The 24,956-nt window shown below is 53.9% G+C and overlaps 1 protein-coding gene across 1 annotated transcript in view; it reads right to left on the reverse strand.

Moving 5' to 3' along the window:
• Nucleotides 1-261: 261 nt before the first annotated feature.
• The window catches only part of LOC140405336 (integrin alpha-5-like), a 207,417-nt gene continuing 182,722 nt past the window's right edge, over nt 262-24,956 (reverse strand). Inside the window, 5 exon segments of the mRNA XM_072493627.1 lie at nt 262-375; nt 4,359-4,465; nt 21,713-21,820; nt 24,251-24,412; nt 24,788-24,890. Coding sequence (XP_072349728.1) covers nt 4,361-4,465; nt 21,713-21,820; nt 24,251-24,412; nt 24,788-24,890 — 478 coding nt within the window. The 3' untranslated portion in view covers nt 262-375; nt 4,359-4,360.

The raw sequence follows: 24,956 nt of genomic DNA on the forward strand, positions 1-24,956 counted from the left end.
ACAGGTACAGCACGTGGTTAGATACAGAGTAAAGCTCCCTCTACACTGTCCCCATTAAACACTCACAGGGCAGGTGCAACACTGTTTGCAAACAGGCCGTCCTGGAAACGGTAGCAGTACTGTGGGGACTGCCCCCCCCCCCTTCATGTTCTGTGCACTCATTGCCAGGGGGCAGCTCCCACCCATGGCAGATGAGTAACTGAACTCCCACTTCCGACCCCCCACACGGTTGTCATTTCAGCGAGGGCGCGCGGCGGTTACCTTGAGGAAGGTGTGTGCCCACACCCGCGATCGGATTTCCAATGCCACACTGCCGCCCCTCGCCAGCTGGCCCACCTGGCAAATCACGTGCAGACACTCCACATGCTGGCAACTCTGCCAAGAGAAAGGGCACGAGAAGCCGATTAGTACCCTGGGTGGGACATGCTGTCACCCCAGAATTGACCCCGTTTGCGCCAATGCCGCCAGAATGCTTGCTGACTGCGGGCAGAGTTTGGAGAAAAGAGCTACCATGCTGATAGAAGTTGAGTGGTTCATGTAAACTTACCCAGTCTCCATTTGTGGCCCAGTGTGCTGTTGAACCAAAGCAGACTCTCCCCCCCCCCGGCAAGAGACATTGTATCGAGGGCGTTTCCTGAAGAAAAGTTGCTTTGTTTTTTCTTTGAACAAAATCTCTCGCGAAACCTCCTCTTCGCTCCCCATTTTCGGGGTACCAGTATGTTTGTTTGACCACACACGCCAGGAGTATTGATAGATGGGTTTCCCCACTGCTTGGGTACCAGTGATGCGCCAATCAATCCCCACCAACATCGCTCAACCTCAGGTCTGGGCGCCCTCGGTGGCATCAGCAACTGGTGAGGCCCTCCAGGATTCTACGGTTGGAACAAACTCACCTGGACCTCTCGCTGGACAGTGCAGTGGTTTCCAGATCGCCACAGGCAAGCGGCAATCCCATTGAGACCTGCTCTTGTTAAATAATGGACAGTAACATTGAATAACCTCCTGCTGTGCCAGGATAGCATGCACCACCTTTAGGCGATGCCCCTCTCTGAATGCCAGACAGTTTGCGATTGGCGCATTGTGCATGCAAGTGACATGGCCATAGAAGTTACAGTGCAGAAGGAGGCCATTCGGCCCATCGAGTCTGCGCCGGCTCTTGGAAAGAGCACCTTACCCAAGCCCACACCACCACCCTATCCCCATAAGCCACACTAAGGGGCAATTTATCACGGCCAATCCACCTAACCTGCACATCTTTGGACTGTGGGAGAAAACCGGAGCACCCGGAGGAAACCCACGCAGACACGGGGAGAACGTGCAGACTCCGCACAGCCAACGACCCAAGCCGGGAATCGAACCTGGGACCCTGGCGCTGTGAAGCCATCTTGTTAACCACTGTGCTACCGTGCTGCCCTGATCAACTGACAGGGTTCGGTCGAGATGGGGATGGGGTGCGGGGGCGCAGGGTGAGTGCAGCAGAGAGGCACTGACCCCCCTCACCACCCAATTCACAGCCATTTGGTGCCCTCTGCCCAACACACATCACAACCTCTCAAGCCAGTTCTTCCCCATTGCCCCTTCCCCAGTTTCTAATCTTCACCACACTCTTCACCCAATCAGGACAAGGAAAGCTGATGGATACTCGATTGAAAGGACTCGCAGACCCGGACAGGAGTCAGACTGCATCCCAGTTGGTGCGGGGCAAGATCACAGAATCCCTCCAGTGCAGACAGAGGCCATTCAGCCCATCAGGTCTGCACCGACCCTCTGAAAGAGCCCCCTACCTAAGCCCATTCCCCCACCCTATCCCTGTAACCTCAACTAACCTGCACATCTTTGGACACTAAGGGACAATTTAACATGGTCAATCCACCTAACCTGCACATCTTTGGACACTAAGGGACAATTTATCACGGCCAATCCACCTAACCTGCACATCTTTGGACACTAAGGGACAATTTAACACGGCCAATCCACCTAACCTGCACATCTTTGGACACTAAGGGACAATTTATCACGGCCAATCCACCTAACCTGCACATCTTTGGACACTGAGGGACAATTTATCATGGCCAATCCACCTAACCTGCACATCTTTGGACACTAAGGGACAATTTAACACAGCCAATCCACCTAACCTGCACATCGTTGGACACTAAGGGACAATTTAACATGGCCAATCTACCTAACCTGCACATCTTTGGACACTAAGGCACAATTTATCATGGCCAATCCACCCAACCTGCACAACTTTGGACACTAAGGGACAATTTATCATGGCCAATCCACCTAACCTGCACATCTTTGGACACTAAGGGACAATTTAACACGGCCAATCCACCTAACCTGCACATCTTTGGACACTAAGGGACAATTTAACATGGCCAATCCACCTAACCTGCACATCTTTGGACACTAAGGGACAATTTAGCATGGCCTATCCACCTAACCTGCACACCTTTGGACACTAAGGGACAATTTTGCAGAGTTGAGTCCAAATTCTCCTGCTAATTGCCAGACAATATACTTCCACCATAATTGCCAATCCGAGTGTTCCCCCCCTGCGAGCAGGAGCCTTTTAAGACAAGTTTGATTCTGGCTCCACGCTGGATATTTTCACTTTTTTGCCCCTGCGTTACACTTTGCTCGAGAGCTGGACACTCTCGACAATGAACCGTGACAACGGTGGCCATTTTTGTAGCTTCACCAAAGCTGCACCGCGTGTCATCCCCCCTCCAGCCACTAGAGGGAGAATTCCCCATGCCTTCTGCTTCCATCTGGATCGCAGGCGCTGCTGGCGATTTCCTCGGGGCATCATCCAACCCGCTTTTGTCCTCGACAACGGCCACCAGTCAATCTCGTCACAAAATGCGTCGCATTGCCAGGAGGCATCGCAATTCAGCCAAAACGTGAGCAGGTTTACGACACTTTCAAATCTTCAGAGTTTCTGGGATTGAGATGTTCCTTCAGTAAATCCCGTTGGCTCATTAAATGATCACTCCGTCCCTCGTTAATCTGGAAGCCCAACTCCCAAAAAGTCAGGAGAATGGGATGCTCCACAGGATCGCGTTGCGTCCATCGCGCAGTGATTCCTTCAGTGTACTCGTCCCGGACGGAACGGAGTGGAAATTCTTCAATCTTATGCAAACAGGTTGAAATATTCCCCCCCCCCCCCCCCCCCCCCAACTTTGCTGCTGTTTTTTAATTATTGTCCTGGGAAGAACTTCCAATCGAGGCTCGAGAAAGCCATCAAAGCTTTCATCAAAATGAGCGAGTCGTTTGTTTACGTGCTAGCCACCACAGTCTTCCATTTGCATTCATCCCAGGAGAACCCGATAGCAGGGGCTTGGATCTTTCCGGTAACTGGGCCAGTAGGGAGGCAGCTACTGACTAGAGGTACTGGCTCAAGGAGCTGTCCGACTTCCTGTGCTCCACGCACTGGGGACAAAGAGCAAAAAGGACGTTAAGAGTGCGGCCGTGAAGATTGCTGTGCTCCCATCTGAAGTACTGTGTCCAGATGGAGCATCTGGGATGGGCAGGGAGGGTGGGGGTAATATTGATGCTCCCCCCCCCCCCACCCCATCTCCCTCGAGGGGTTCCTATTAGGGGCAAGACATGTGGTTTTGACCATTTCCACAGAGAATATTGGAAAGTGATCAATTGGACAGCGATCACGAAATCCAATCCGGAATTTCGAAACCTGCCGGCACACCGGGATGGAAGTGGCGCTGGAGCAGAGAGCGGGACTTCCATCGGACGGAGAAACTTACTGTAAATGCCGACCCCCTGGCCCCACTCCCGCCCCCGGCCCCACTCTGCCACGGCTGTACTGCCACCATTCCTGACTTGGTCAGAATTGGAGTTAACTGGAAGAGTGGTGGCATTCTGGTCCAGTTACAGTGGACATTCCAGCCGGGCATTACTGGAGCTGGGGCAGAACCAGTGGCAGCAGCAGCAGAGAGGGGCCGGGAGTGGGCGGTCGGCATTTACAGTAAATTTCTCGGTGACATGGAAGTCTCGCGCTCTCACTCTGGCTCCAGGGAGACTTCCATCGTCCCACTGCCAAGTTCTACGTCCTGTTCTATTGCTTGCTTTTGCGGCTAGTTGGCCACCATTGGCTGGCCGCTATTGGTTGACTTGCTGCTGCTGCCTTGCCGCTATTGGTTGGCTTGCTGACGAGGGGTCGGTTGCTATTGGTTGACTTGCTGCTGCTGCCTTGCCGCTATTGGTTGGCTTGCTGACGAGGGGTCAGTTGCTATTGGTTGCTTTGCTGCTGCTGGTTAGCCACTATTGGTTGTTTGCTGCTATTGGCTGGCTTGCTGCTGCCGGTTAATCGCTATTGGTTGGCCACTGCTTACTTTTACTCTCTGGCTGACTGCTCCTGATCAGTGCTCTCCATTCTGCTGTTGGCCGCTCCGGCTCTCTGCTCCAGCTCCTTCTGTCTCCTTATTGGGTACTGTAAGGACTGTTAATATTACTGTTTAGCCAACAATCACACTGTTTGCATACAAAATATCACCGGTTCCCAGTCACGGCCCATTTAGTGTTGAGTCTAATGTGGGCAGTCCACTTGTGCTGGTCAGTGTGACCCATGTTTCTCTGGCTCTGTTGTAGAGACGTAACAAAGAGAAACAAACCCCACAAGGCCAACTGAAACAAGACAGTTCTTCCCACATTAGGAGGGAAGATTCAAGACGAGAACACCAAAGGTTTTTTATTAATTCCAAAAGCGCAATCCTCAAAATCTAAGATGCTCCTCATTACATAGGCCTCGTGTCCTCGTTGCCGTGGTTACGTCCCTCAAGCATGCCCAGGAAATGAAATCAAAAGGTGTCCCACAATCCACCAGTGACCCACAATCCACCGGTGACCCAGAGTCGCCAACGGAGTTGGAAGCCACGTCAGGTCGATGGTCTAGGGTCAAGTGTGTGAAAATAAAAAATGAAAAAGGATTCCGTGGACGGACAGACAGAGAGGATGAAGATTTGGGGAAGAAATCGGTGACTAGGAATTGCCCGCCGTGAGGCAAGTCAGGCTGCTGGAGGGACATCTGGTGCTGGTCTTGCCTGAATCACTCCAAAGGCCGTACGGATGGATGGTGGATTCGGGAGTGTGGGTGGCAGTTTTAAGCACCCTACCTCAAAGAATCCAAGGATTCAGAGATGGCTGGCCAGGACAATTGCAGACTTTCGGAAACCGGGGGTATTACCAGGGGCCCAGGCAGTGAAAACGTCCTTTACTCAATAGCCAGAAGGGAAATGCGACCCAGGCCTTTACAATAATGGAAGATATCAGCGATGTAACCATCAGTGTTGGAAGTGATGTGACCCTGCTCATGAGGAGGCAGTGGCATAATGGTATCGTCACTGGACTAGTAATCCAGGTCTCCCAGGGTGATGTTCGAATCTCACCACAGCAGATGGTAGAATTTAAATTCAGCACAAATGTGGCGGCCATGAAATTATTGTCACTTATCTGAAAAGCCCATCTGGTTCATTCATGTCCCCTTTAGGGAAGGAAATCTGCCGTCCTTACCCGGTCTGGCCTACATGTGACTCCAGAACCACCCAGCAATGTGGTTGACTTTTGAATGCCCCTCTGAAATGACCGAGTGAGACCCTCAGTTGCAACAAACCACTACAAGGACCACTGTGGGTCTACCCACAGTTCACGTCTCACCGCCACCTTTGCAATAAGGGATGGGCAATAAAGGCTGGGCCTCGCCAGCGACGGCCGCATCCCCATGAGCGAACACCTGGACAACGGGAAGATGACACAGAAATTCTCCTTCAGCGTCTCACCATCAGAGAGCAGAGGTGCTGTCCCAGCGAGGGAATTGGCGCAGGGCCAACTGGTACCTTTCAGGAGAGAACGGTGGGTGGCACAGTGGTTAGCACTGCTGCCTCACAGCGCCAGGGACTCGGGTTCAATTCCGGCCTTGGGTCACTGTCTGTGTGGACTTTGCACGTTCTCCCCGTGTGTGCGTGGGTTTCCTCCGGGTGCTCCGGTTTCCTCCCACAGTCCAAAGATGTGCAGGTTAGGTGGATTGGCCATGTTAAATTGTCCCTTAGTGTCCAAAGATGTGCAGGTTAGCTGGATTGGCCATGATAAATTGCCTTAGTGTCCAAAGATGTGCAGGTTAGCTGGATTGGCCATGCTAAATTGTCCCTCAGTGTCCAAAGATGTGCAGGTTAGGTGGATTGGCCATGTTAAATTGTCCATTAGTGTCCAAAGGTTAGATTGGGTTATGGGGTAAGGGCAGGAGAGTGGACCTAGATAGGGTGCTCTTTCGAAGGAGCGGTGCAGATCCGATGGGCTGAATGGCCTCCTTCTGTATTGTAAGGATTCTATGAATCTTTGATATATGCGATGCCACCCGGTTTCCTCCGGGTGCTCCGGTTTGCTCCCACAGTCCAAAGATATACAGGTTAGGTGGATTGGCCATGATAAATTGTCCCTTAGTGTCCAAAGATGTGCAGGTTAGGTGGATTGGCCATGCTAAATTGTCGCTTAGTGTCCAAAGATGTGCAGGTTAGGTGGATTGGCCATGATAAATTGCCCTTAGTGTCCAAAGATGTACAGGTTAGGTGGATTGGCCATGATAAATTGCCCCTTAGTGTCCAAAGATGTGCAGGTTAGGTGGATTGGCCATGCTAAATTGTCCCTTAGTGTCCAAAGATGTGCAGGTCAGGTGGATTGGCCATGTTAAATTGTCCCTTAGTGTCCAAAGATGTGCAGGTCAGGTGGATTGGCCATGTTAAATTGTCCCTTAGTGTCCAAAGATGTGCAGGTTAGGTGGATTGGCCATGATAAATTGTCCCTTAGTGTCCAAAGATGTGCAGGTTAGGTGGATTGGCCATGCTAAATTGTCCCTTAGTGTCCAAAGATGTGCAGGTCAGGTGGATTGGCCATGTTAAATTGTCCCTTAGTGTCCAAAGATGTACAGGTTAGGTGGATTGGCCATGTTAAATTGCCCCTTAGTGTCCAAAGATGTGCAGGTCAGGTGGATTGGCCGTGCTAAATTGTCCCTTAGTGTCCAAAGATGTGCAGGTTAGGTGGATTGGCCGTGTTAAATTGTCCCTTAGTGTCCAACGATGTGCAGGTTAGGTGGATTGGCCGTGCTAAATTGTCCCTTAGTGTCCAAAGATGTACAGCTTAGGTGGATTGGCCATGCTAAATTGTCCCTTAGTGTCCAAAGGTGTGCAGGTTAGGTGGATTGGCCGTGTTAAATTGTCCCTTAGTGTCCAAAGATGTGCAGGTTAGGTGGATTGGCGGTGTTAAATTGTCCCTTAGTGTCCAAAGATGTGCAGGTTAGGTGGATTGGCCGTGTTAAATTGTCCCTTAGTGTCCAAAAGGGTTAGGTGGGGTGACTGGGTTCTGGGGATAGGGTGGAGGTGCGGGCTTAAGAAGGGCGCTCTTTCCAAGGGCTGGCGCAGACTCGATGGGCCGAATGGCCTCCTCTACACTGTAAATTCTATGACTCGGATACAGGTAACGGCCAGGTGATTTCATGGCAGGCGTCAATTATTCCAGTATTTCAATTTTTCCCTCCAGCGGTACTGCAGATGCCAGCCCTTGGAACTGAACCTTCCACTGCCAGCAGAGCCGATGCCACCATTTTAACAATGATCCGGTTCTGGTCGAGAACGCCCCCTCTTTGCAGACAGATTGCAGAGGACACGCCGAGTAGAGGAAGCAGGAATAACAAGCGGATCACAAAATGGGAAAATCCGAAAAAAGTACTCAGTCTTATTACCTCTTCACATTTCGAACACCCTTTCCTCTCCAGCTCACGCGGGGGACTGCTCCTGTGTGCTGTTCCTCTGGATGGTACACACTGGCAGGCGGTGTGATCAGGAGCAGGAACCCTGGCTGATTTCCCCCCTCTCTCTCTAACCCAGGTATTACTGGACAGTGATCAGGAGCAGGAACCCTGGCTGATTTCCCCTCTCTCTCTAACCCAGGGATCACTGGACAGTGATCAGGAGCAGGAACCCTGGCTGATTTCCTCTCTCTCTCTAACCCAGGGATCACTGGACAGTGATCAGGAGCAGGAACCCTGGCTGATTTCCCCTCTCTCTCTAACCCAGGGATCACTGGACAGTGATCAGGAGCAGGAACCCAGGCTGATTTCCTCTCTCTCTCTAACCCAGGGATCACTGGTCAGTGATCAGGAACCCTGGCTGATTTCCCCTCTCTCTCTCTAACCCAGGGGTCACTGGACAGTGATCAGGAGCAGGAACCCTGGCTGATTTCCCCTCTCTCTCTCTAACCCAGGGATCACTGGACAGTGATCAGGAGCAGGAACCCTGGCTGATTTCCTCTCTGTCTCTGACCCAGGGATCACTGGACAGTGATCAGGAGCAGGAACCCAGGCTGATTTCCTCTCTCTCTCTAACCCAGGGATCACAGGACAGTGATCAGGAGCAGGAACCCTGGCTGATTTCCCCTCTCTCTCTCTAACCCAGGGAGCACTGGACAGTGATCAGGAGCAGGAACCCAGGCTGATTTCCTCTCTCTCTCTAACCCAGGGATTACTGGACAGTGATCAGGAACAGGAACACTGGCTGATTTCCCCTCTCTCTCTAACCCAGGTATTACTGGACAGTGATCAGTAGCAGGAACCCTGGCTGATTTCCCCTCTCTCTCTAACCCAGGGAACACTGGACAGTGATCAGGAGCAGGAACCCTGGCTGATTTCCCCTCTCTCTCTCTAACCCAGGGAGCACTGGACAGTGATCAGGAGCAGGAACCCTGGCTGATTTCCCCTCTCTCTCACTAACCCCGGGATCACTGGACAGTGATCAGGAGCAGGAAACCTGGCTGATTTCCCCTCTCTCTCTCTAACCCAGGGATCACTGGACAGTGATCAGGAGCAGGAACCCTGGCTGATTTCCCCCCTCTCTCTCTAACCCAGGTATTACTGGACAGTGATCAGGAGCAGGAACCCTGGCTGATTTCCCCTCTCTCTCTAACCCAGGGATCACTGGACAGTGATCAGGAGCAGGAACCTGGCTGATTTCCCTCTCTCTCTACTCTCTCTAACCCAGGGAGCACTGGACAGTGATCAGGAGCAGGTACCCTGGCTGATTTCCCCTCTCTCTCTAACCCAGGGAACACTGGACAGTGATCAGGAGCAGGAACCCTGGCTGATTTCCCCTCTCTCTCTCTAACCCAGGGATCACTGGACAGTGATCAGGAGCAGGAACCCTGGCTGATTTTCCCCTCTCTCTCTAACCCAGGGCTCACTGGACAGTGATCAGGAGCAGGAACCCTGGCTGATTTCCCCTCTCTCTCTCTCTAACCCAGGGATCACTGGACAGTGATCAGGAGCAGGAACACTGGCTGATTTCCCCTCTCTCTCTATCCCAGGGATCACTGGACAGTGATCAGGAGCAGGAACCCTGGCTGATTTCCCCTCTCTCTCTCTCACCCAGGGATCACTGGACAGTGATCAGGAGCAGGAACCTGGCTGATTTCCCTCTCTCTCTACTCTCTCTAACCCAGGGAGCACTGGACAGTGATCAGGAGCAGGTACCCTGGCTGATTTCCCCTCTCTCTCTAACCCAGGGAACACTGGACAGTGATCAGGAGCAGGAACCCTGGCTGATTTCCCCTCTCTCTCTCTAACCCAGGGATCACTGGACAGTGATCAGGAGCAGGAACCCTGGCTGATTTTCCCCTCTCTCTCTAACCCAGGGCTCACTGGACAGTGATCAGGAGCAGGAACCCTGGCTGATTTCCTCGCTCTCTCTAACCCAGGGCTCACTGGACAGTGATCAGGAGCAGGAACCCTGGCTGATTTCCCCCCTCTCTCTCTAACCCAGGGATCACTGGACAGTGATCAGGAGCAGGAACCCTGGCTGATTTCCCCTCTCTCCCTAACCCAGGGGTCACTGGACAGTGATCATGAGCAGGAACCCTGGCTGATTTCCCCTCTCTCTCTAACCCAGGGCTCACTGGACAGTGACCAGGAGCAAGAACCCTGGCTGATTTCCTCGCTCTCTCTAACCCAGGGCTCACTGGACAGTGATCAGGAGCAGGAATCCTGGCTGATTTCCCCTCTCTCTCTCTAACCCAGGGGTCACTGGACAGTGATCAGGAGCAGGAACCCTGGCTGATTTCCTCTCTCTCTCTAACCCAGGGATCACTGGACAGTGATCATGAGCAGGAACCCTGGCTGATTTCCTCTCTCTCTCTAACCCAGGGATCACTGGACAGTGATCAGGAGCAGGAACCCTGGCTGATTTTCCCACTCTCTCTAACCCAGGGATCACTGGACAGTGATCAGGGGCAGGAACCCTGGCTGATTTCCCCTCTCTCTCTAACCCAGGGCTCACTGGACAGTGATCAGGAGCAGGAACCCTGGCTGATTTCCCCTCTCTCCCTAACCCAGGGGTCACTGGACAGTGATCATGAGCAGGAACCCTGGCTGATTTCCCCTCTCTCTCTAACCCAGGGATCACTGGACAGTGATCAGGAGCAGGAACCCTGGCTGATTTCCCCTCTCTCTCGAACCCAGGGATCACTGGACAGTGATCAGGAGCAGGAACCCAGGCTGATTTCCCCTCTCTCTAACCCAGGGGTCACTGGACAGTGATCAGGAGCAGGAACCCTGGCTGATTTCCTCTCTCTCTCTAACCCAGGGATCACTGGACAGTGATCAGGAGCAGGAACCCTGGCTGATTTCCCCTCTCTCCCTAACCCAGGGGTCACTGGACAGTGATCATGAGCAGGAACCCTGGCTGATTTCCCCTCTCTCTCTAACCCAGGGATCACTGGACAGTGATCAGGAGCAGGAACCCAGGCTGATTTCCCCTCTCTCTCTGAAACCCAGGGATCACTGGACAGTGATCATGAGCAGGAACCCTGGCTGATTTCCTCTCTCTCTCTAACCCAGGGATCACTGGACAGTGATCAGGAGCAGGAACCCTGGCTGATTTCCCCTCTCTCTCTCTAACCCAGGGATCACTGGACAGTGATCATGAGCAGGAACCCTGGCTGATTTCCTCTCTCTCTCTAACCCAGGGATCACTGGACAGTGATCAGGAGCAGGAACCCTGGCTGATTTCCCCTCTCTCTCTCTAACCCAGGGATCACTGGACAGTGATCAGGAGCAGGTACCCTGGCTGACTTCCCCTCTCTCTAACCCAGGGATCACTGGACAGCGATCAGGAGCAGGAACCCTGGCTGATTTCCCTCTCTCTCTAACCCACGGATATCCGGACAGTGATCAGGAGCAGGAATCCTGGCTGATTTCCCCTCTTTCTCTAACCCAGGGATCACTGGACAGTGATCAGGAGCAGGAACCCTGGCTGATTTCCCCTCTCTCTCTAACCCGGGATCACTGGACAGTGATCAGGAGCAGGAACCCTGGCTGATTTCCTCTCTCTCTCTAACCCAGGGGTCACTGGACAGTGACCAGGAGCAGGAACCCTGGCTGATTTCCCCTCTCTCTCTCTAACCCAGGGATCACTGGACAGTGATCAGGAGCAGGAACCCTGGCTGATTTCCCCTCTCTCTCTAACCCAGGGCTCACTGGACAGTGATCAGGAGCAGGAACCCTGGCTGATTTCCCCCCTCTCTCTCTCCAACCCAGGGATCACTGGACAGTGATCAGGAGCAGGAACCCTGGCTGATTTCCTCTCTCTCTCTAACCCAGGGATCACTGGACAGTGATCAGGAGCAGGAACCCTGGCTGATTTCTCCTCTCTCTCTAACCCAGGGATCACTGGACAGTGATCAGGAGCAGGAACCCTGGCTGATTTCCTCTCTCTCTCTAACCCAGGGATCACTGGACAGTGATCAGGAGCAGGAACCCTGGCTGATTTCCCCTCTCTCCCTAACCCAGGGGTCACTGGACAGTGACCAGGAACAGGAACCCTGGCTGATGTCCCCCCTCTCTCTCTCTAACCCAGGGATCACTGGACAGTGATCAGGAGCAGGAACCCTGGCTGATTTCCCCTCTCTCTCTCTAACCCAGGGGTCACTGGACAGTGATCAGGAGCAGGAACCCTGGCTGATTTCCCCTCTCTCTCTCTAACCCAGGGGTCACTGGACAGTGATCAGGAGCAGGAACCCTGGCTGATTTCCCCTCTCTCTCTAACCCAGGGGTCACTGGACAGTGATCAGGAGCAGGAACCCTGGCTGATTTCCTCTCTCTCTCTAACCCAGGGATCACTGGACAGTGATCAGGAGCAGGAACCCTGGCTGATTTCCCCACTCTCTCTAACCCAGGGATCACTGGACAGTGATCAGGGGCAGGAACCCTGGCTGATTTCCCCTCTCTCTCTAACCCAGGGCTCACTGGACAGTGATCAGGAGCAGGAACCCTGGCTGATTTCCCCACTCTCTCTAACCCAGGGATCACTGGACAGTGATCAGGAGCAGGAACCCAGGCTGATTTCCCCTCTCTCTAACCCAGGGTTCACTGGACAGTGATCAGGGGCAGGAACCCTGGCTGATTTCCCCACTCTCTCTAACCCAGGGATCACTGGACAGTGATCAGGAGCAGGAACCCTGGCTGATTTCCCCTCTCTCTAACCCAGGGTTCACTGGACAGTGATCAGGAGCAGGAACCCTGGCTGATTTCCTCTCTCTCTCTAACCCAGGGATCACTGGACAGTGATCAGGAGCAGGAACCCTGGCTGATTTCCCCCCTCTCTCTCTCTAACCCAGGGATCACTGGACAGTGATCAGGAGCAGGAACCCTGGCTGATTTCCCCCCTCTCTCTCTCTAACCCAGGGATCACTGGACAGTGATCAGGAGCAGGAACCCTGGCTGATTTCCCCCCTCTCTCTCTAACCCAGGGATCACTGGACAGTGATCAGGAGCAGGAACCCTGGCTGATTTCCCCTCTCTCTCTCTAACCCAGGGATCACTAGACAGTGATCAGGAGCAGGAACCCTGGCTGATTTCCCCTCTCTCTCTCTAACCCAGGGATGACTGGACAGTGATCAGGAGCAGGAACCCTGGCTGATTTCCCCTCTCTCTCTAACCCAGGGATCACTGGACAGTGATCAGGAGCAGGAACCCAGGCTGATTTCCCCTCTCTCTAACCCAGGGTTCACTGGACAGTGATCAGGAGCAGGAACCCTGGCTGATTTCCCCTCTCTCTCTCTAACCCAGGGGTCACTGGACAGTGATCAGGAGCAGGAACCCTGGCTGATTTCCCCCCTCTCTCTCTCTAACCCAGGTATTACTGGACAGTGATCAGGAGCAGGAACCCTGGCTGATTTCCTCTCTCTCTCTAAACCAGGGAACACTGGACAGTGATCGGGAGCAGGAACCCTGGCTGATTTCCCCTCTCTCTCTAACCCAGGGATCACTGGACAGAGATCAGGAGCAGGAACCCTGGCTGATTTCCCCTCTCTCTCTCTAACCCAGGGATCACTGGACAGTGATCAGGAGCAGGAACCCTGGCTGATTTCCCCCCTCTCTCTAACCCAGGGATCACTGGACAGCGATCAGGAGCAGGTACCCTGGCTGATTTCCTCTCTCTCTCTAACCCAGGGGTCACTGGAATGTGATCAGGAGCAGTAACCCTGGCTGATTTCCTCTTTCTCTCTAACCCAGGGGTCACTGGACGGTGATCAGGAGCAGGAACCCTGGCTGATTTCCTCTTTCTCTCTAACCCAGGGGTCACTGGACGGTGATCAGGAGCAGGAACCCAGGCTGATTTCCCCTCTCTCTCTAACCCAGGGATCACTGGACAGTGATCATGAGCAGGAACCCTGGCTGATTTCCCCTCTCTCTAACCCAGGGATCACTGGACAGTGATCAGGAGCAGGAACCCTGGCTGATTTCCCCCCTCTCTCTCTCTAACCCAGGGAACACTGGCCAGTGATCAGGAGTAGGAACCGTGGCTGATTTCCCCTCTCTCTCTCTAACCCAGGGATCACTGGACAGTGATCAGGAGCAGGAACCCTGGCTGATATCCCCTCTCTCTCTAACCCAGGGCTCACTGGACAGTGATCAGGAGCAGGAACGCTGGCTGATTTCCTCTCTCTCTAACCCAGGGATCACTGGACAGTGATCAGGAGCAGGAACCCTGGCTGATTTCCCCTCTCTCTCTAACCCAGGGATCACTGGGCAGTGATCAGGAGCAGGAACCCTGGCTGATTTCCCCTCTCTCTCTCTCTAACCCAGGGATCACTGGTCAGTGATCAGGAGCAGGTACCCTGGCTGATTTCCCCTCTCTCTCTAACCCAGGGAACACTGGACAGTGATCAGGAGCAGGAACCCTGGCTGATTTCCCCTCTCTCTCTCTAACCCAGGGATCACTGGACAGTGATCAGGAGCAGGAACCCTGGCTGATTTTCCCCTCTCTCTCTAACCCAGGGCTCACTGGACAGTGATCAGGAGCAGGAACCCTGGCTGATTTCCCCTCTCTCTCTCTCTAACCCAGGGATCACTGGACAGTGATCAGGAGCAGGAACACTGGCTGATTTCCCCTCTCTCTCTATCCCAGGGATCACTGGACAGTGATCAGGAGCAGGAACCCTGGCTGATTTCCCCTCTCTCTCTCTCACCCAGGGATCACTGGACAGTGATCAGGAGCAGGAACCTGGCTGATTTCCCTCTCTCTCTACTCTCTCTAACCCAGGGAGCACTGGACAGTGATCAGGAGCAGGTACCCTGGCTGATTTCCCCTCTCTCTCTAACCCAGGGAACACTGGACAGTGATCAGGAGCAGGAACCCTGGCTGATTTCCCCTCTCTCTCTCTAACCCAGGGATCACTGGACAGTGATCAGGAGCAGGAACCCTGGCTGATTTTCCCCTCTCTCTCTAACCCAGGGCTCACTGGACAGTGATCAGGAGCAGGAACCCTGGCTGATTTCCTCGCTCTCTCTAACCCAGGGCTCACTGGACAGTGATCAGGAGCAGGAACCCTGGCTGATTTCCCCCCTCTCTCTCTAACCCAGGGATCACTGGACAGTGATCAGGAGCAGGAACCCTGGCTGATTTCCCCTCTCTCCCTAACCCAGGGGTCACTGGACAGTGATCATGAGCAGGAACCCTGGCTGATTTCCCCTCTCTCTCTAACCCAGGGCTCACTGGACAGTGACCAGGAGCAGGAACCCTGGCTGATTTCCTCGCTCTCTCTAACCCAGGGCTCACTGGACAGTGATCAGGAGCAGGAATCCTGGCTGATTTCCCCTCTCTCTCTCTAACCCAGGGGTCATTGGACAGTGATCAGGAGCAGGAACCCTGGCTGATTTCCTCTCTCTCTCTAACCCAGGGATCACTGGACAGTGATCATGAGCAGGAACCCTGGCTGATTTCCTCTCTCTCTCTAACCCAGGGATCACTGGACAGTGATCAGGAGCAGGAACCCTGGCTGATTTCCCCACTCTCTCTAACCCAGGGATCACTGGACAGTGATCAGGGGCAGGAACCCTGGCTGATTTCCCCTCTCTCTCTAACCCAGGGCTCACTGGACAGTGATCAGGAGCAGGAACCCTGGCTGATTTCCCCTCTCTCCCTAACCCAGGGGTCACTGGACAGTGATCATGAGCAGGAACCCTGGCTGATTTCCCCTCTCTCTCTAACCCAGGGATCACTGGACAGTGATCAGGAGCAGGAACCCTGGCTGATTTCCCCTCTCTCTCGAACCCAGGGATCACTGGACAGTGATCAGGAGCAGGAACCCAGGCTGAATTCCCCTCTCTCTAACCCAGGGGTCACTGGACAGTGATCAGGAGCAGGAACCCTGGCTGATTTCCTCTCTCTCTCTAACCCAGGGATCACTGGACAGTGATCAGGAGCAGGAACCCTGGCTGATTTCCCCTCTCTCCCTAACCCAGGGGTCACTGGACAGTGATCATGAGCAGGAACCCTGGCTGATTTCCCCTCTCTCTCTAACCCAGGGATCACTGGACAGTGATCAGGAGCAGGAACCCAGGCTGATTTCCCCTCTCTCTCTGAAACCCAGGGGTCACTGGACAGTGATCAGGAGCAGGAACCCTGGCTGATTTCCCCTCTCTCTCTCTAACCCAGGGATCACTGGACAGTGATCAGGAGCAGGAACCCTGGCTGTTTTCCCCTCTCTCTCTCTAACCCAGGGATCACTGGACAGTGATCAGGAGCAGGAACCCTGGCTGATTTCCCCTCTCTCTCTCTAACCCAGGGATCACTGGACAGTGATCAGGAGCAGGAACCCTGGCTGATTTCCCCTCTCTCTCTAACCCAGGGATCACTGGACAGTGATCAGGAGCAGGAACCCTGGCTGATTTCCCCTCTCTCTCTAACCCAGGGATATCCGGACAGTGATCAGGAGCAGGATCCCTGGCTGATTTCCCCTCTCTCTCTCTAACCCAGGGATCACTGGACAGTGATCAGGGGCAGGAACCCTGGCTGATTTCCTCTCTCTCTCTAACCCAGGGATCACTGGACAGTGATCAGGAGCAGGAACCCTGGCTGATTTCCCCTCTTTCTCTAACCCAGGGATCACTGGACAGTGAACAGGAGCAGGAACCCTGGCTGATTTCCTCTCTCTCTCTAACCCAGGGATCACTGGACAGTGATCAGGAGCAGGAACCCTGGCTGATTTCCCCTCTCTCTCTAACCCGGGATCACTGGACAGTGATCAGGAGCAGGAACCCTGGCTGATTTCCTCTCTCTCTCACCCAGGGATCACTGGACAGTGATCAGGAGCAGGAACCCTGGCTGATTTCCCCTCTCTCTCTCTAACCCAGGGCTCACTGGACAGTGATCAGGAGCAGGTACCCTGGCTGATTTCCTCTCTCTCTCTAACCCAGGGGTCACTGGACAGTGACCAGGAGCAGGAACCCTGGCTGATTTCCCCTCTCTCTCTCTAACCCAGGGATCACTGGACAGTGATCAGGAGCAGGAACCCTGGCTGATTTCCCCTCTCTCTCTAACCCAGGGCTCACTGGACAGTGATCAGGAGCAGGAACCCTGGCTGATTTCCCCCCTCTCTCTCTCCAACCCAGGGATCACTGGACAGTGATCAGGAGCAGGAACCCTGGCTGATTTCCTCTCTCTCTCTAACCCAGGGATCACTGGACAGTGATCAGGAGCAGGAACCCTGGCTGATTTCCCCTCTCTCTCTAACCCAGGGATCACTGGACAGTGATCAGGAGCAGGAACCCTGGCTGATTTCCTCTCTCTCTCTAACCCAGGGATCACTGGACAGTGATCAGGAGCAGGAACCCTGGCTGATTTCCCCTCTCTCCCTAACCCAGGGGTCACTGGACAGTGACCAGGAACAGGAACCCTGGCTGATGTCCCCCCTCTCTCTCTCTAACCCAGGGATCACTGGACAGTGATCAGGAGCAGGAACCCTGGCTGATTTCCCCTCTCTCTCTCTAACCCAGGGGTCACTGGACAGTGATCAGGAGCAGGAACCCTGGCTGATTTCCCCTCTCTCTCTCTAACCCAGGGGTCACTGGACAGTGATCAGGAGCAGGAACCCTGGCTGATTTCCCCTCTCTCTCTAACCCAGGGGTCACTGGACAGTGATCAGGAGCAGGAACCCTGGCTGATTTCCTCTCTCTCTCTAACCCAGGGATCACTGGACAGTGATCAGGAGCAGGAACCCTGGCTGATTTCCCCACTCTCTCTAACCCAGGGATCACTGGACAGTGATCAGGGGCAGGAACCCTGGCTGATTTCCCCTCTCTCTCTAACCCAGGGCTCACTGGACAGTGATCAGGAGCAGGAACCCTGGCTGATTTCCCCACTCTCTCTAACCCAGGGATCACTGGACAGTGATCAGGAGCAGGAACCCAGGCTGATTTCCCCTCTCTCTAACCCAGGGTTCACTGGACAGTGATCAGGGGCAGGAACCCTGGCTGATTTCCCCACTCTCTCTAACCCAGGGATCACTGGACAGTGATCAGGAGCAGGAACCCTGGCTGATTTCCCCTCTCTCTAACCCAGGGTTCACTGGACAGTGATCAGGAGCAGGAACCCTGGCTGATTTCCTCTCTCTCTCTAACCCAGGGATCACTGGACAGTGATCAGGAGCAGGAACCCTGGCTGATTTCCCCCCTCTCTCTCTCTAACCCAGGGATCACTGGACAGTGATCAGGAGCAGGAACCCTGGCTGATTTCCCCCCTCTCTCTCTCTAACCCAGGGATCACTGGACAGTGATCAGGAGCAGGAACCCTGGCTGATTTCCCCCCTCTCTCTCTAACCCAGGGATCACTGGACAGTGATCAGGAGCAGGAACCCTGGCTGATTTCCCCTCTCTCTCTCTAACCCAGGGATCACTAGACAGTGATCAGGAGCAGGAACCCTGGCTGATTTCCCCTCTCTCTCTCTAACCCAGGGATGACTGGACAGTGATCAGGAGCAGGAACCCTGGCTGATTTCCCCTCTCTCTCTAACCCAGGGATCACTGGACAGTGATCAGGAGCAGGAACCCAGGCTGATTTCCCCTCTCTCTAACCCAGGGTTCACTGGACAGTGATCAGGAGCAGGAACCCTGGCTGATTTCCCCTCTCTCTCTCTAACCCAGGGGTCACTGGACAGTGATCAGGAGCAGGAACCCTGGCTGATTTCCCCCCTCTCTCTCTCTAACCCAGGTATTACTGGACAGTGATCAGGAGCAGGAACCCTGGCTGATTTCCTCTCTCTCTCTAAACCAGGGAACACTGGACAGTGATCGGGAGCAGGAACCCTGGCTGATTTCCCCTCTCTCTCTCTAACCCAGGGATCACTGGACAGTGATCAGGAGCAGGAACCCTGGCTGATTTCCCCTCTCTCTCTCTAACCCAGGGGTCACTGGACAGTGATCAGGAGCAGGAACCCTGGCTGATTTCCCCCCTCTCTCTAACCCAGGGATCACTGGACAGCGATCAGGAGCAGGTACCCTGGCTGATTTCCTCTCTCTCTCTAACCCAGGGGTCACTGGACAGTGATCAGGAGCAGGAACCCTGGCTGATTTCCCCCCTCTCTCTAACCCAGGGATCACTGGACAGCGATCAGGAGCAGGTACCCTGGCTGATTTCCTCTCTCTCTCTAACCCAGGGGTCACTGGAATGTGATCAGGAGCAGTAACCCTGGCTGATTTCCTCTTTCTCTCTAACCCAGGGGTCACTGGACGGTGATCAGGAGCAGGAACCCTGGCTGATTTCCTCTTTCTCTCTAACCCAGGGGTCACTGGACGGTGATCAGGAGCAGGAACCCAGGCTGATTTCCCCTCTCTCTCTAACCCAGGGATCACTGGACAGTGATCATGAGCAGGAACCCTGGCTGATTTCCCCTCTCTCTAACCCAGGGATCACTGGACAGTGATCAGGAGCAGGAACCCTGGCTGATTTCCCCCCTCTCTCTCTCTAACCCAGGGAACACTGGCCAGTGATCAGGAGTAGGAACCCTGGCTGATTTCCCCTCTCTCTCTCTAACCCAGGGATCACTGGACAGTGATCAGGAGCAGGAACCCTGGCTGATATCCCCTCTCTCTCTAACCCAGGGCTCACTGGACAGTGATCAGGAGCAGGAACGCTGGCTGATTTCCTCTCTCTCTAACCCAGGGATCACTGGACAGTGATCAGGAGCAGGAACCCTGGCTGATTTCCCCTCTCTCTCTAACCCAGGGATCACTGGGCAGTGATCAGGAGCAGGAACCCTGGCTGATTTCCCCTCTCTCTCTCTCTAACCCAGGGATCACTGGTCAGTGATCAGGAGCAGGAACCCTGGCTGATTTCCCCTCTCTCTCTAACCCAGGGGTCACTGGACCGTGATCAGGAGCAGGAACCCTGGCTGATTTCCCCTCTCTCTCTCTAACCCAGGGATCACTGGGCAGTGATCAGGAGCAGGAACCCTGGCTGATTTCCCCTCTCTCTCTCTCTAACCCAGGGATCACTGGTCAGTGATCAGGAGCAGGAACCCTGGCTGATTTCCCCTCTCTCTAACCCAGGGATCACTGGACAGCGATCAGGAGCAGGAACCCTGGCTGATTTCCCTCTCTCTCTAACCCAGGGATCACTGGACAGTGATCAGGTGCAGGAACCCTGGCTGATTTCCTCGCTCTCTCTAACCCAGGGATCACTGAACAGTGATCAGGAGCAGGAACCCTGGCTGATTTCCCTCTTTCTCTAACCCAGGGATCACTGGACTGTGATCAGGAGCAGGAACCCTGGCTGATTTCCCCTCTCTCTCTAACCCAGGGATCACTGGACAGTGATCAGGAGCAGGAACCCAGGCTGGTTTCCCCTCTCTCTCTAACCCAGGGATCAGTGGACAGTGATCAGGAGCAGGAACCCTGGCTGATTTCCTCTCTCTCTCTAACCCAGGGATCACTGGACAGTGATCAGGAGCAGGGACCCTGGCTGATTTCCCCTCTCTCTCTAACCCAGGGCTCACTGGACAGTGTTCAGGAGCAGGTACCCTGGCTGATTTCCCCTCCCTCTCTCTCTAATCCAGGGATCACTGGACAGTGATCAGGAGCAGGAACCCTGGCTGATTTCCCCCTCTCTCTCTAACCCAGGGATCACTGGACAGTGATCAGGAGCAGGAACCCTGGCTGATTTCCTCGCTCTCTCTAACCCAGGGATCACTGGACAGTGATCAGGAGCAGGAACCCAGGCTGATTTCCCCTCTCTCTCTAACCCAGGGATCAGTGGACAGTGATCAGGAGCAGGAACCCTGGCTGATTTCCTCTCTCTCTCTAACCCAGGGATCACTGGACAGTGATCAGGAGCAGGGACCCTGGCTGATTTCCCCTCTCTCTCTAACCCAGGGCTCACTGGACAGTGATCAGGAGCAGGAACCCTGGCTGATTTCCCCTCCCTCTCTCTCTAACCCAGGGATCACTGGACAGTGATCAGGAGCAGGATCCCTGGCTGATTTCCCCTCTCTCTCTAACCCAGGGATCACTGGACAGTGATCAGGAGCAGGATCCCTGGCTGATTTCCCCTCTCTCTCTAACCCAGGGATCACTGGACAGTGATCAGGAGCCGGAACATTGGCTGATTTCCCCTCTCTCTCTAACCCAGGGATCACTGGACAGTGATCAGGAGCAGGAACCCGGGCTGAATTCCTCTCTCTCTAACCCAGGGATCACTGGACAGTGATCAGGAGCAGGAACCCTGGCTGATTTCCCCTCTCTCTAACCCAGGGATCACTGGACAGTGATCAGGAGCAGGAACCCTGGCTGATTTCCTCGCTCTCTCTAACCCAGGGATCACTGGACAGTGATCAGGAGCAGGAACCCTGGCTGATTTCCTCTCTCTCTAACCCAGGGTTCACTGGACAGTGATCAGGATCGGCCTAGTTGTTTTTCCTCTGATGTGGTCCTGGCTGGGCCAGTATTTATTGCCCTAAATCCAAAATGCCATCTCAGAGGGACATTTTGAGAGTCACCACATTGCTGTGGGTCTGGAGTCACGTGTAGGCCAGACCGGGTGAGGACGGCAGATTTCCTTCCCTAAAGGACATTACTGAACCAGACGAATACTTTTGGTCATGTTTATTCTTTCGATTCTAGATATTTATTCAATTCAAATTTTACCAGCCTCCATGGTGGGATTTGAACCCCTGTCCCCAGAGAATTATCCTGGGTCTCTGGATTACTCGTCCAGTGACAATACCATTCTGCTACTTCCCTGGTCAGTGAGGCTTCCTTTCCTCTTCAATTGACTGTCTGGTCCTAATCGCTCGCTGAATTCTATATTCCTGTCTGTGCAGCCTCGGAGAACTAGGCCCAGAGACAGTCACTCTTAGTCACAGAAGCACTCACCAGTGTCTCCAGATCCCTCAGGCGCTCCCACGTGGTTTCCCGACGGTGAACAGAACGTTTCAGCCTCTCCAAAGTTGTGTTCAGTGTTGTGGCTGGTGCGGTCTGGAGCTAAGGGAGGGCAGGGTAAGAGGAAAGAACAGGAAGTGTTAGAAGATCAGGAAGCTGCTGAGGGTGGGAAGAGGGAGTCAGGATATGGAGCTCGGGACACCTGGAGAGACACCAGCTCACGTCCAGCAGGCAGCTCGGAGTAGGCTGCTACACCGCCCCGGCCCTCGCCGTTTCTCACCGTGCTGAGCTCAGCCGGCTTGCCAATTACTTTCCTCGTTTTGACCCGAGGACCCAATGGTTCACCATTGCCCACTCCCCCCCCCCCCCCCCCCCCCCCGCAGCAAGGATCGTCTCTGCTCCAGCAGCAACCACATGTTAGAGACAACATTCCTCCCTCACACAGCGATACCCCAATAGGCGGGGGGGGGGAAGAGCGCAAGACACCCGGGGGGTGAGAAGAGCACACGGAACACGGGGGGGAAAGAGAGCGCGTGAAACCCGGGGGGGGGGGAGAAGACGAAGAGCGTGCGAAACATGGGGAGGGGCGGGAAGAGAGCACAAAACACAGGGGGGGTGGGGGGGGGTGGGGAAGAGACATTGAAGGGGGTGGTGGGGAGACACCGAGGGTTGGGGGTGGGGGGGTATTTGGAAAGATGAATTTGGATTAGATGATTGAAAGATTCCGCCTCTCTGAGCCATCAGTGGGAGGAGAGAGGTCTAACCGGGACAATAAGCGGCAGCTGACAGGCCCAGTGTGCAGTGGGAGAGCACCTTTGCCACCAGACATATGCACCATTCAACTGCGAGCAACAAACGGTGCTATTCAACACCAGAGGCTTCAGGACAACAGTGTGCAGAATCATCAAATCCCCAGAGTGTGGAAGGAGGCCATTCGGCCCATTGAGTCTGCATCGACTCTCTGCAAGAGCACCCTACCTAGGTCCATTCCTATCCCCGGAACCCAACCTAACCTGCACATCTGTGGACTGTGGGAGGAAACCGGAGCAGCCGGAGGAAACCCACGCAGACACGGGGAGAACATGCAGACTCCGCACAGTCACACGAGGCCGGAATTGAACCTGGGTCCCTGGTGGTGAGGCAGCAGTGCTAACACTGTGCCACCCAAGGAACAGGAGTAGGCCACTCGGCCCCTCGAGCCTGCTATCCCATTCAATATGATCACAGCTGATCTGATTGTAACCCCAACCCCACATTCCTGCTGACCCCCCAATAACCTTTCACCCCACTTGTGAATCAAGAATCTAACTGGCTCGGCCTTCAAAGTGTTCAAAGATTCTGCTTCCGCGGCGCTTTGAGGACGAGAGTCCCAGAGACTCACCCCCTCTGAGAGAAAACATTTCTCCCCATCTCCGTTTGAAATGACAGCCCCTTATTTTTAAACAGTGACCCCGAGTTCTAGATTGTCCCACAAGAGGAAACATCCTCTCCACACCCACCCTGTCAACACCCCTCAGGATGTTAAAGGTTCCAATCAAGTCGCCTCTTACTCTTCAAAACTCCAGTGGATACAAACCCAACCTCTCCAAATTTTCCTCATCAGACAACCGGATGTCAACCTAGGGGGTCAAATTAATCTCCTTTCCAATCGGAGACTGTGGGTTTGACAGAACATTGCAGGGGAAGCTTCAACTGTCAACATTCATTCAGGAAAGGTTACCATCACTGACTAGGCCCAGCATTTGTTGCCCGTCCCGAATTGCCCCTTGAGTAGGTGGGGGTGAGCTGCCTTCTTGAACCGCTGCAGTCCGTGAGGTGTAGGTACACCCACTGTGCTGTTAGGGAGGCAGTTCCAGGATGTTGTCCCAGCGACAGTGAAGGAACGGCGATATATTTCCCAGTCAGGGTGGTGAGTGACTTGGAGGGGAACCTCCAGGTGGTGGGGTTCCCAGGTATCTGCTGCTCTTGTCCTTCTAGATGGTAGAGGTCGTGGGTTTGGAAGGTGCTGCCTAAGGAGCCTTGGTGAGTTCTGTCTCGGTTGTCATTTTCTCTCAGTGTTGTTGACTTTTACACAGGCATTAATGCAGGGGGACACTCGTCACGTAGCTGATTTTGTGACTTGTAGAAGCAGTGAGCCCCTCTCCACAAATTGATGTCATTCTCCAATTCAATTATCTCAATTATTGAGAACAAAAAAAATCAAGATCAAACTGCTTCTCTGGGCAGAGGTCATGGCTCGCGCCCTCACCCCCGGCCTGCCCACCGCTGGCCAAGCCTCCTCTGACAAGAGGCTACCTGTCAAACTCTGATATGACCCTTGACCTCTCTGCCACCTTTGACCCCAATAACCTGCTCCCTGCCGGCCCTCGTTGAACCCAGAAGCCTAAAGGCCCAATGACTGCAGAGACTCTGTGCTATCAAACACCCAACAGCACACACAGACTTTTTTTAACAACTCAACAGGAACTGGGCAAACCGCCAGAGAGAGAGAGAGAGAGCAGGTATAGCAAGATGGATCGGAGTGTCTCTTACCTTCAATTGGAGAGGATTGAGGGGGCTGCTGCTTGTGCAATTGTAGATGGGACTAACGGTTAGATAATCGGTGATATAGAGCAGGCGTTCATTCTGAAACGAAACTGGACACGTCACGTGAAGGACAGAGTGACTGATGGAGCTGGGACCACTGTTAGTAAGCTAAAGAAACAGAGATAGAGAGGGATTAAATCAGACTGAACACAGGCTCAATATAACAACCATACTTAGCATAAAACACAGTGAGCAGTTCAACCAGCCAGTGGTTAGATACAGAGTGGGGGTGCAGTGACACACTGACAGGCCCGTGTTGGACCTGTTGCCTTGATGTGTAATCCTTTTCCAGTGCGGATGTGAGGGACTGATTAAAAAGTGTGCTCCTGGCCCTCGTCTCGGGTGGGAGACACCAAAGGTGTGAGCTGCACGGATAGACAGACATCACTTGGGAGTGCTTTACTGCCAATCCACCTCAAACACCCACAAGGACCGTCAAACACCTCAACTGTCCTGACTCAATTCAGCTGGATGAACACCAACCTCAAACACATATTTTGTTGATGGCCCAACATCCTCTTCGTTGACCGGCCTGTTTTTGGGTGTCCAGTTTGGGATCGGGAAGTGAACCTCCACCGGTGGGGATCTGTTCAAATCAAAACAAAATCAGCAGTTAAACACGGCAGGAGAGGGAGAGTGCGGCACGGTGGCA

The sequence above is a fragment of the Scyliorhinus torazame genome, chromosome X (assembly GCF_047496885.1).
Source record: "Scyliorhinus torazame isolate Kashiwa2021f chromosome X, sScyTor2.1, whole genome shotgun sequence".
Classification (NCBI taxonomy): Eukaryota; Metazoa; Chordata; class Chondrichthyes; order Carcharhiniformes; family Scyliorhinidae; genus Scyliorhinus; species Scyliorhinus torazame.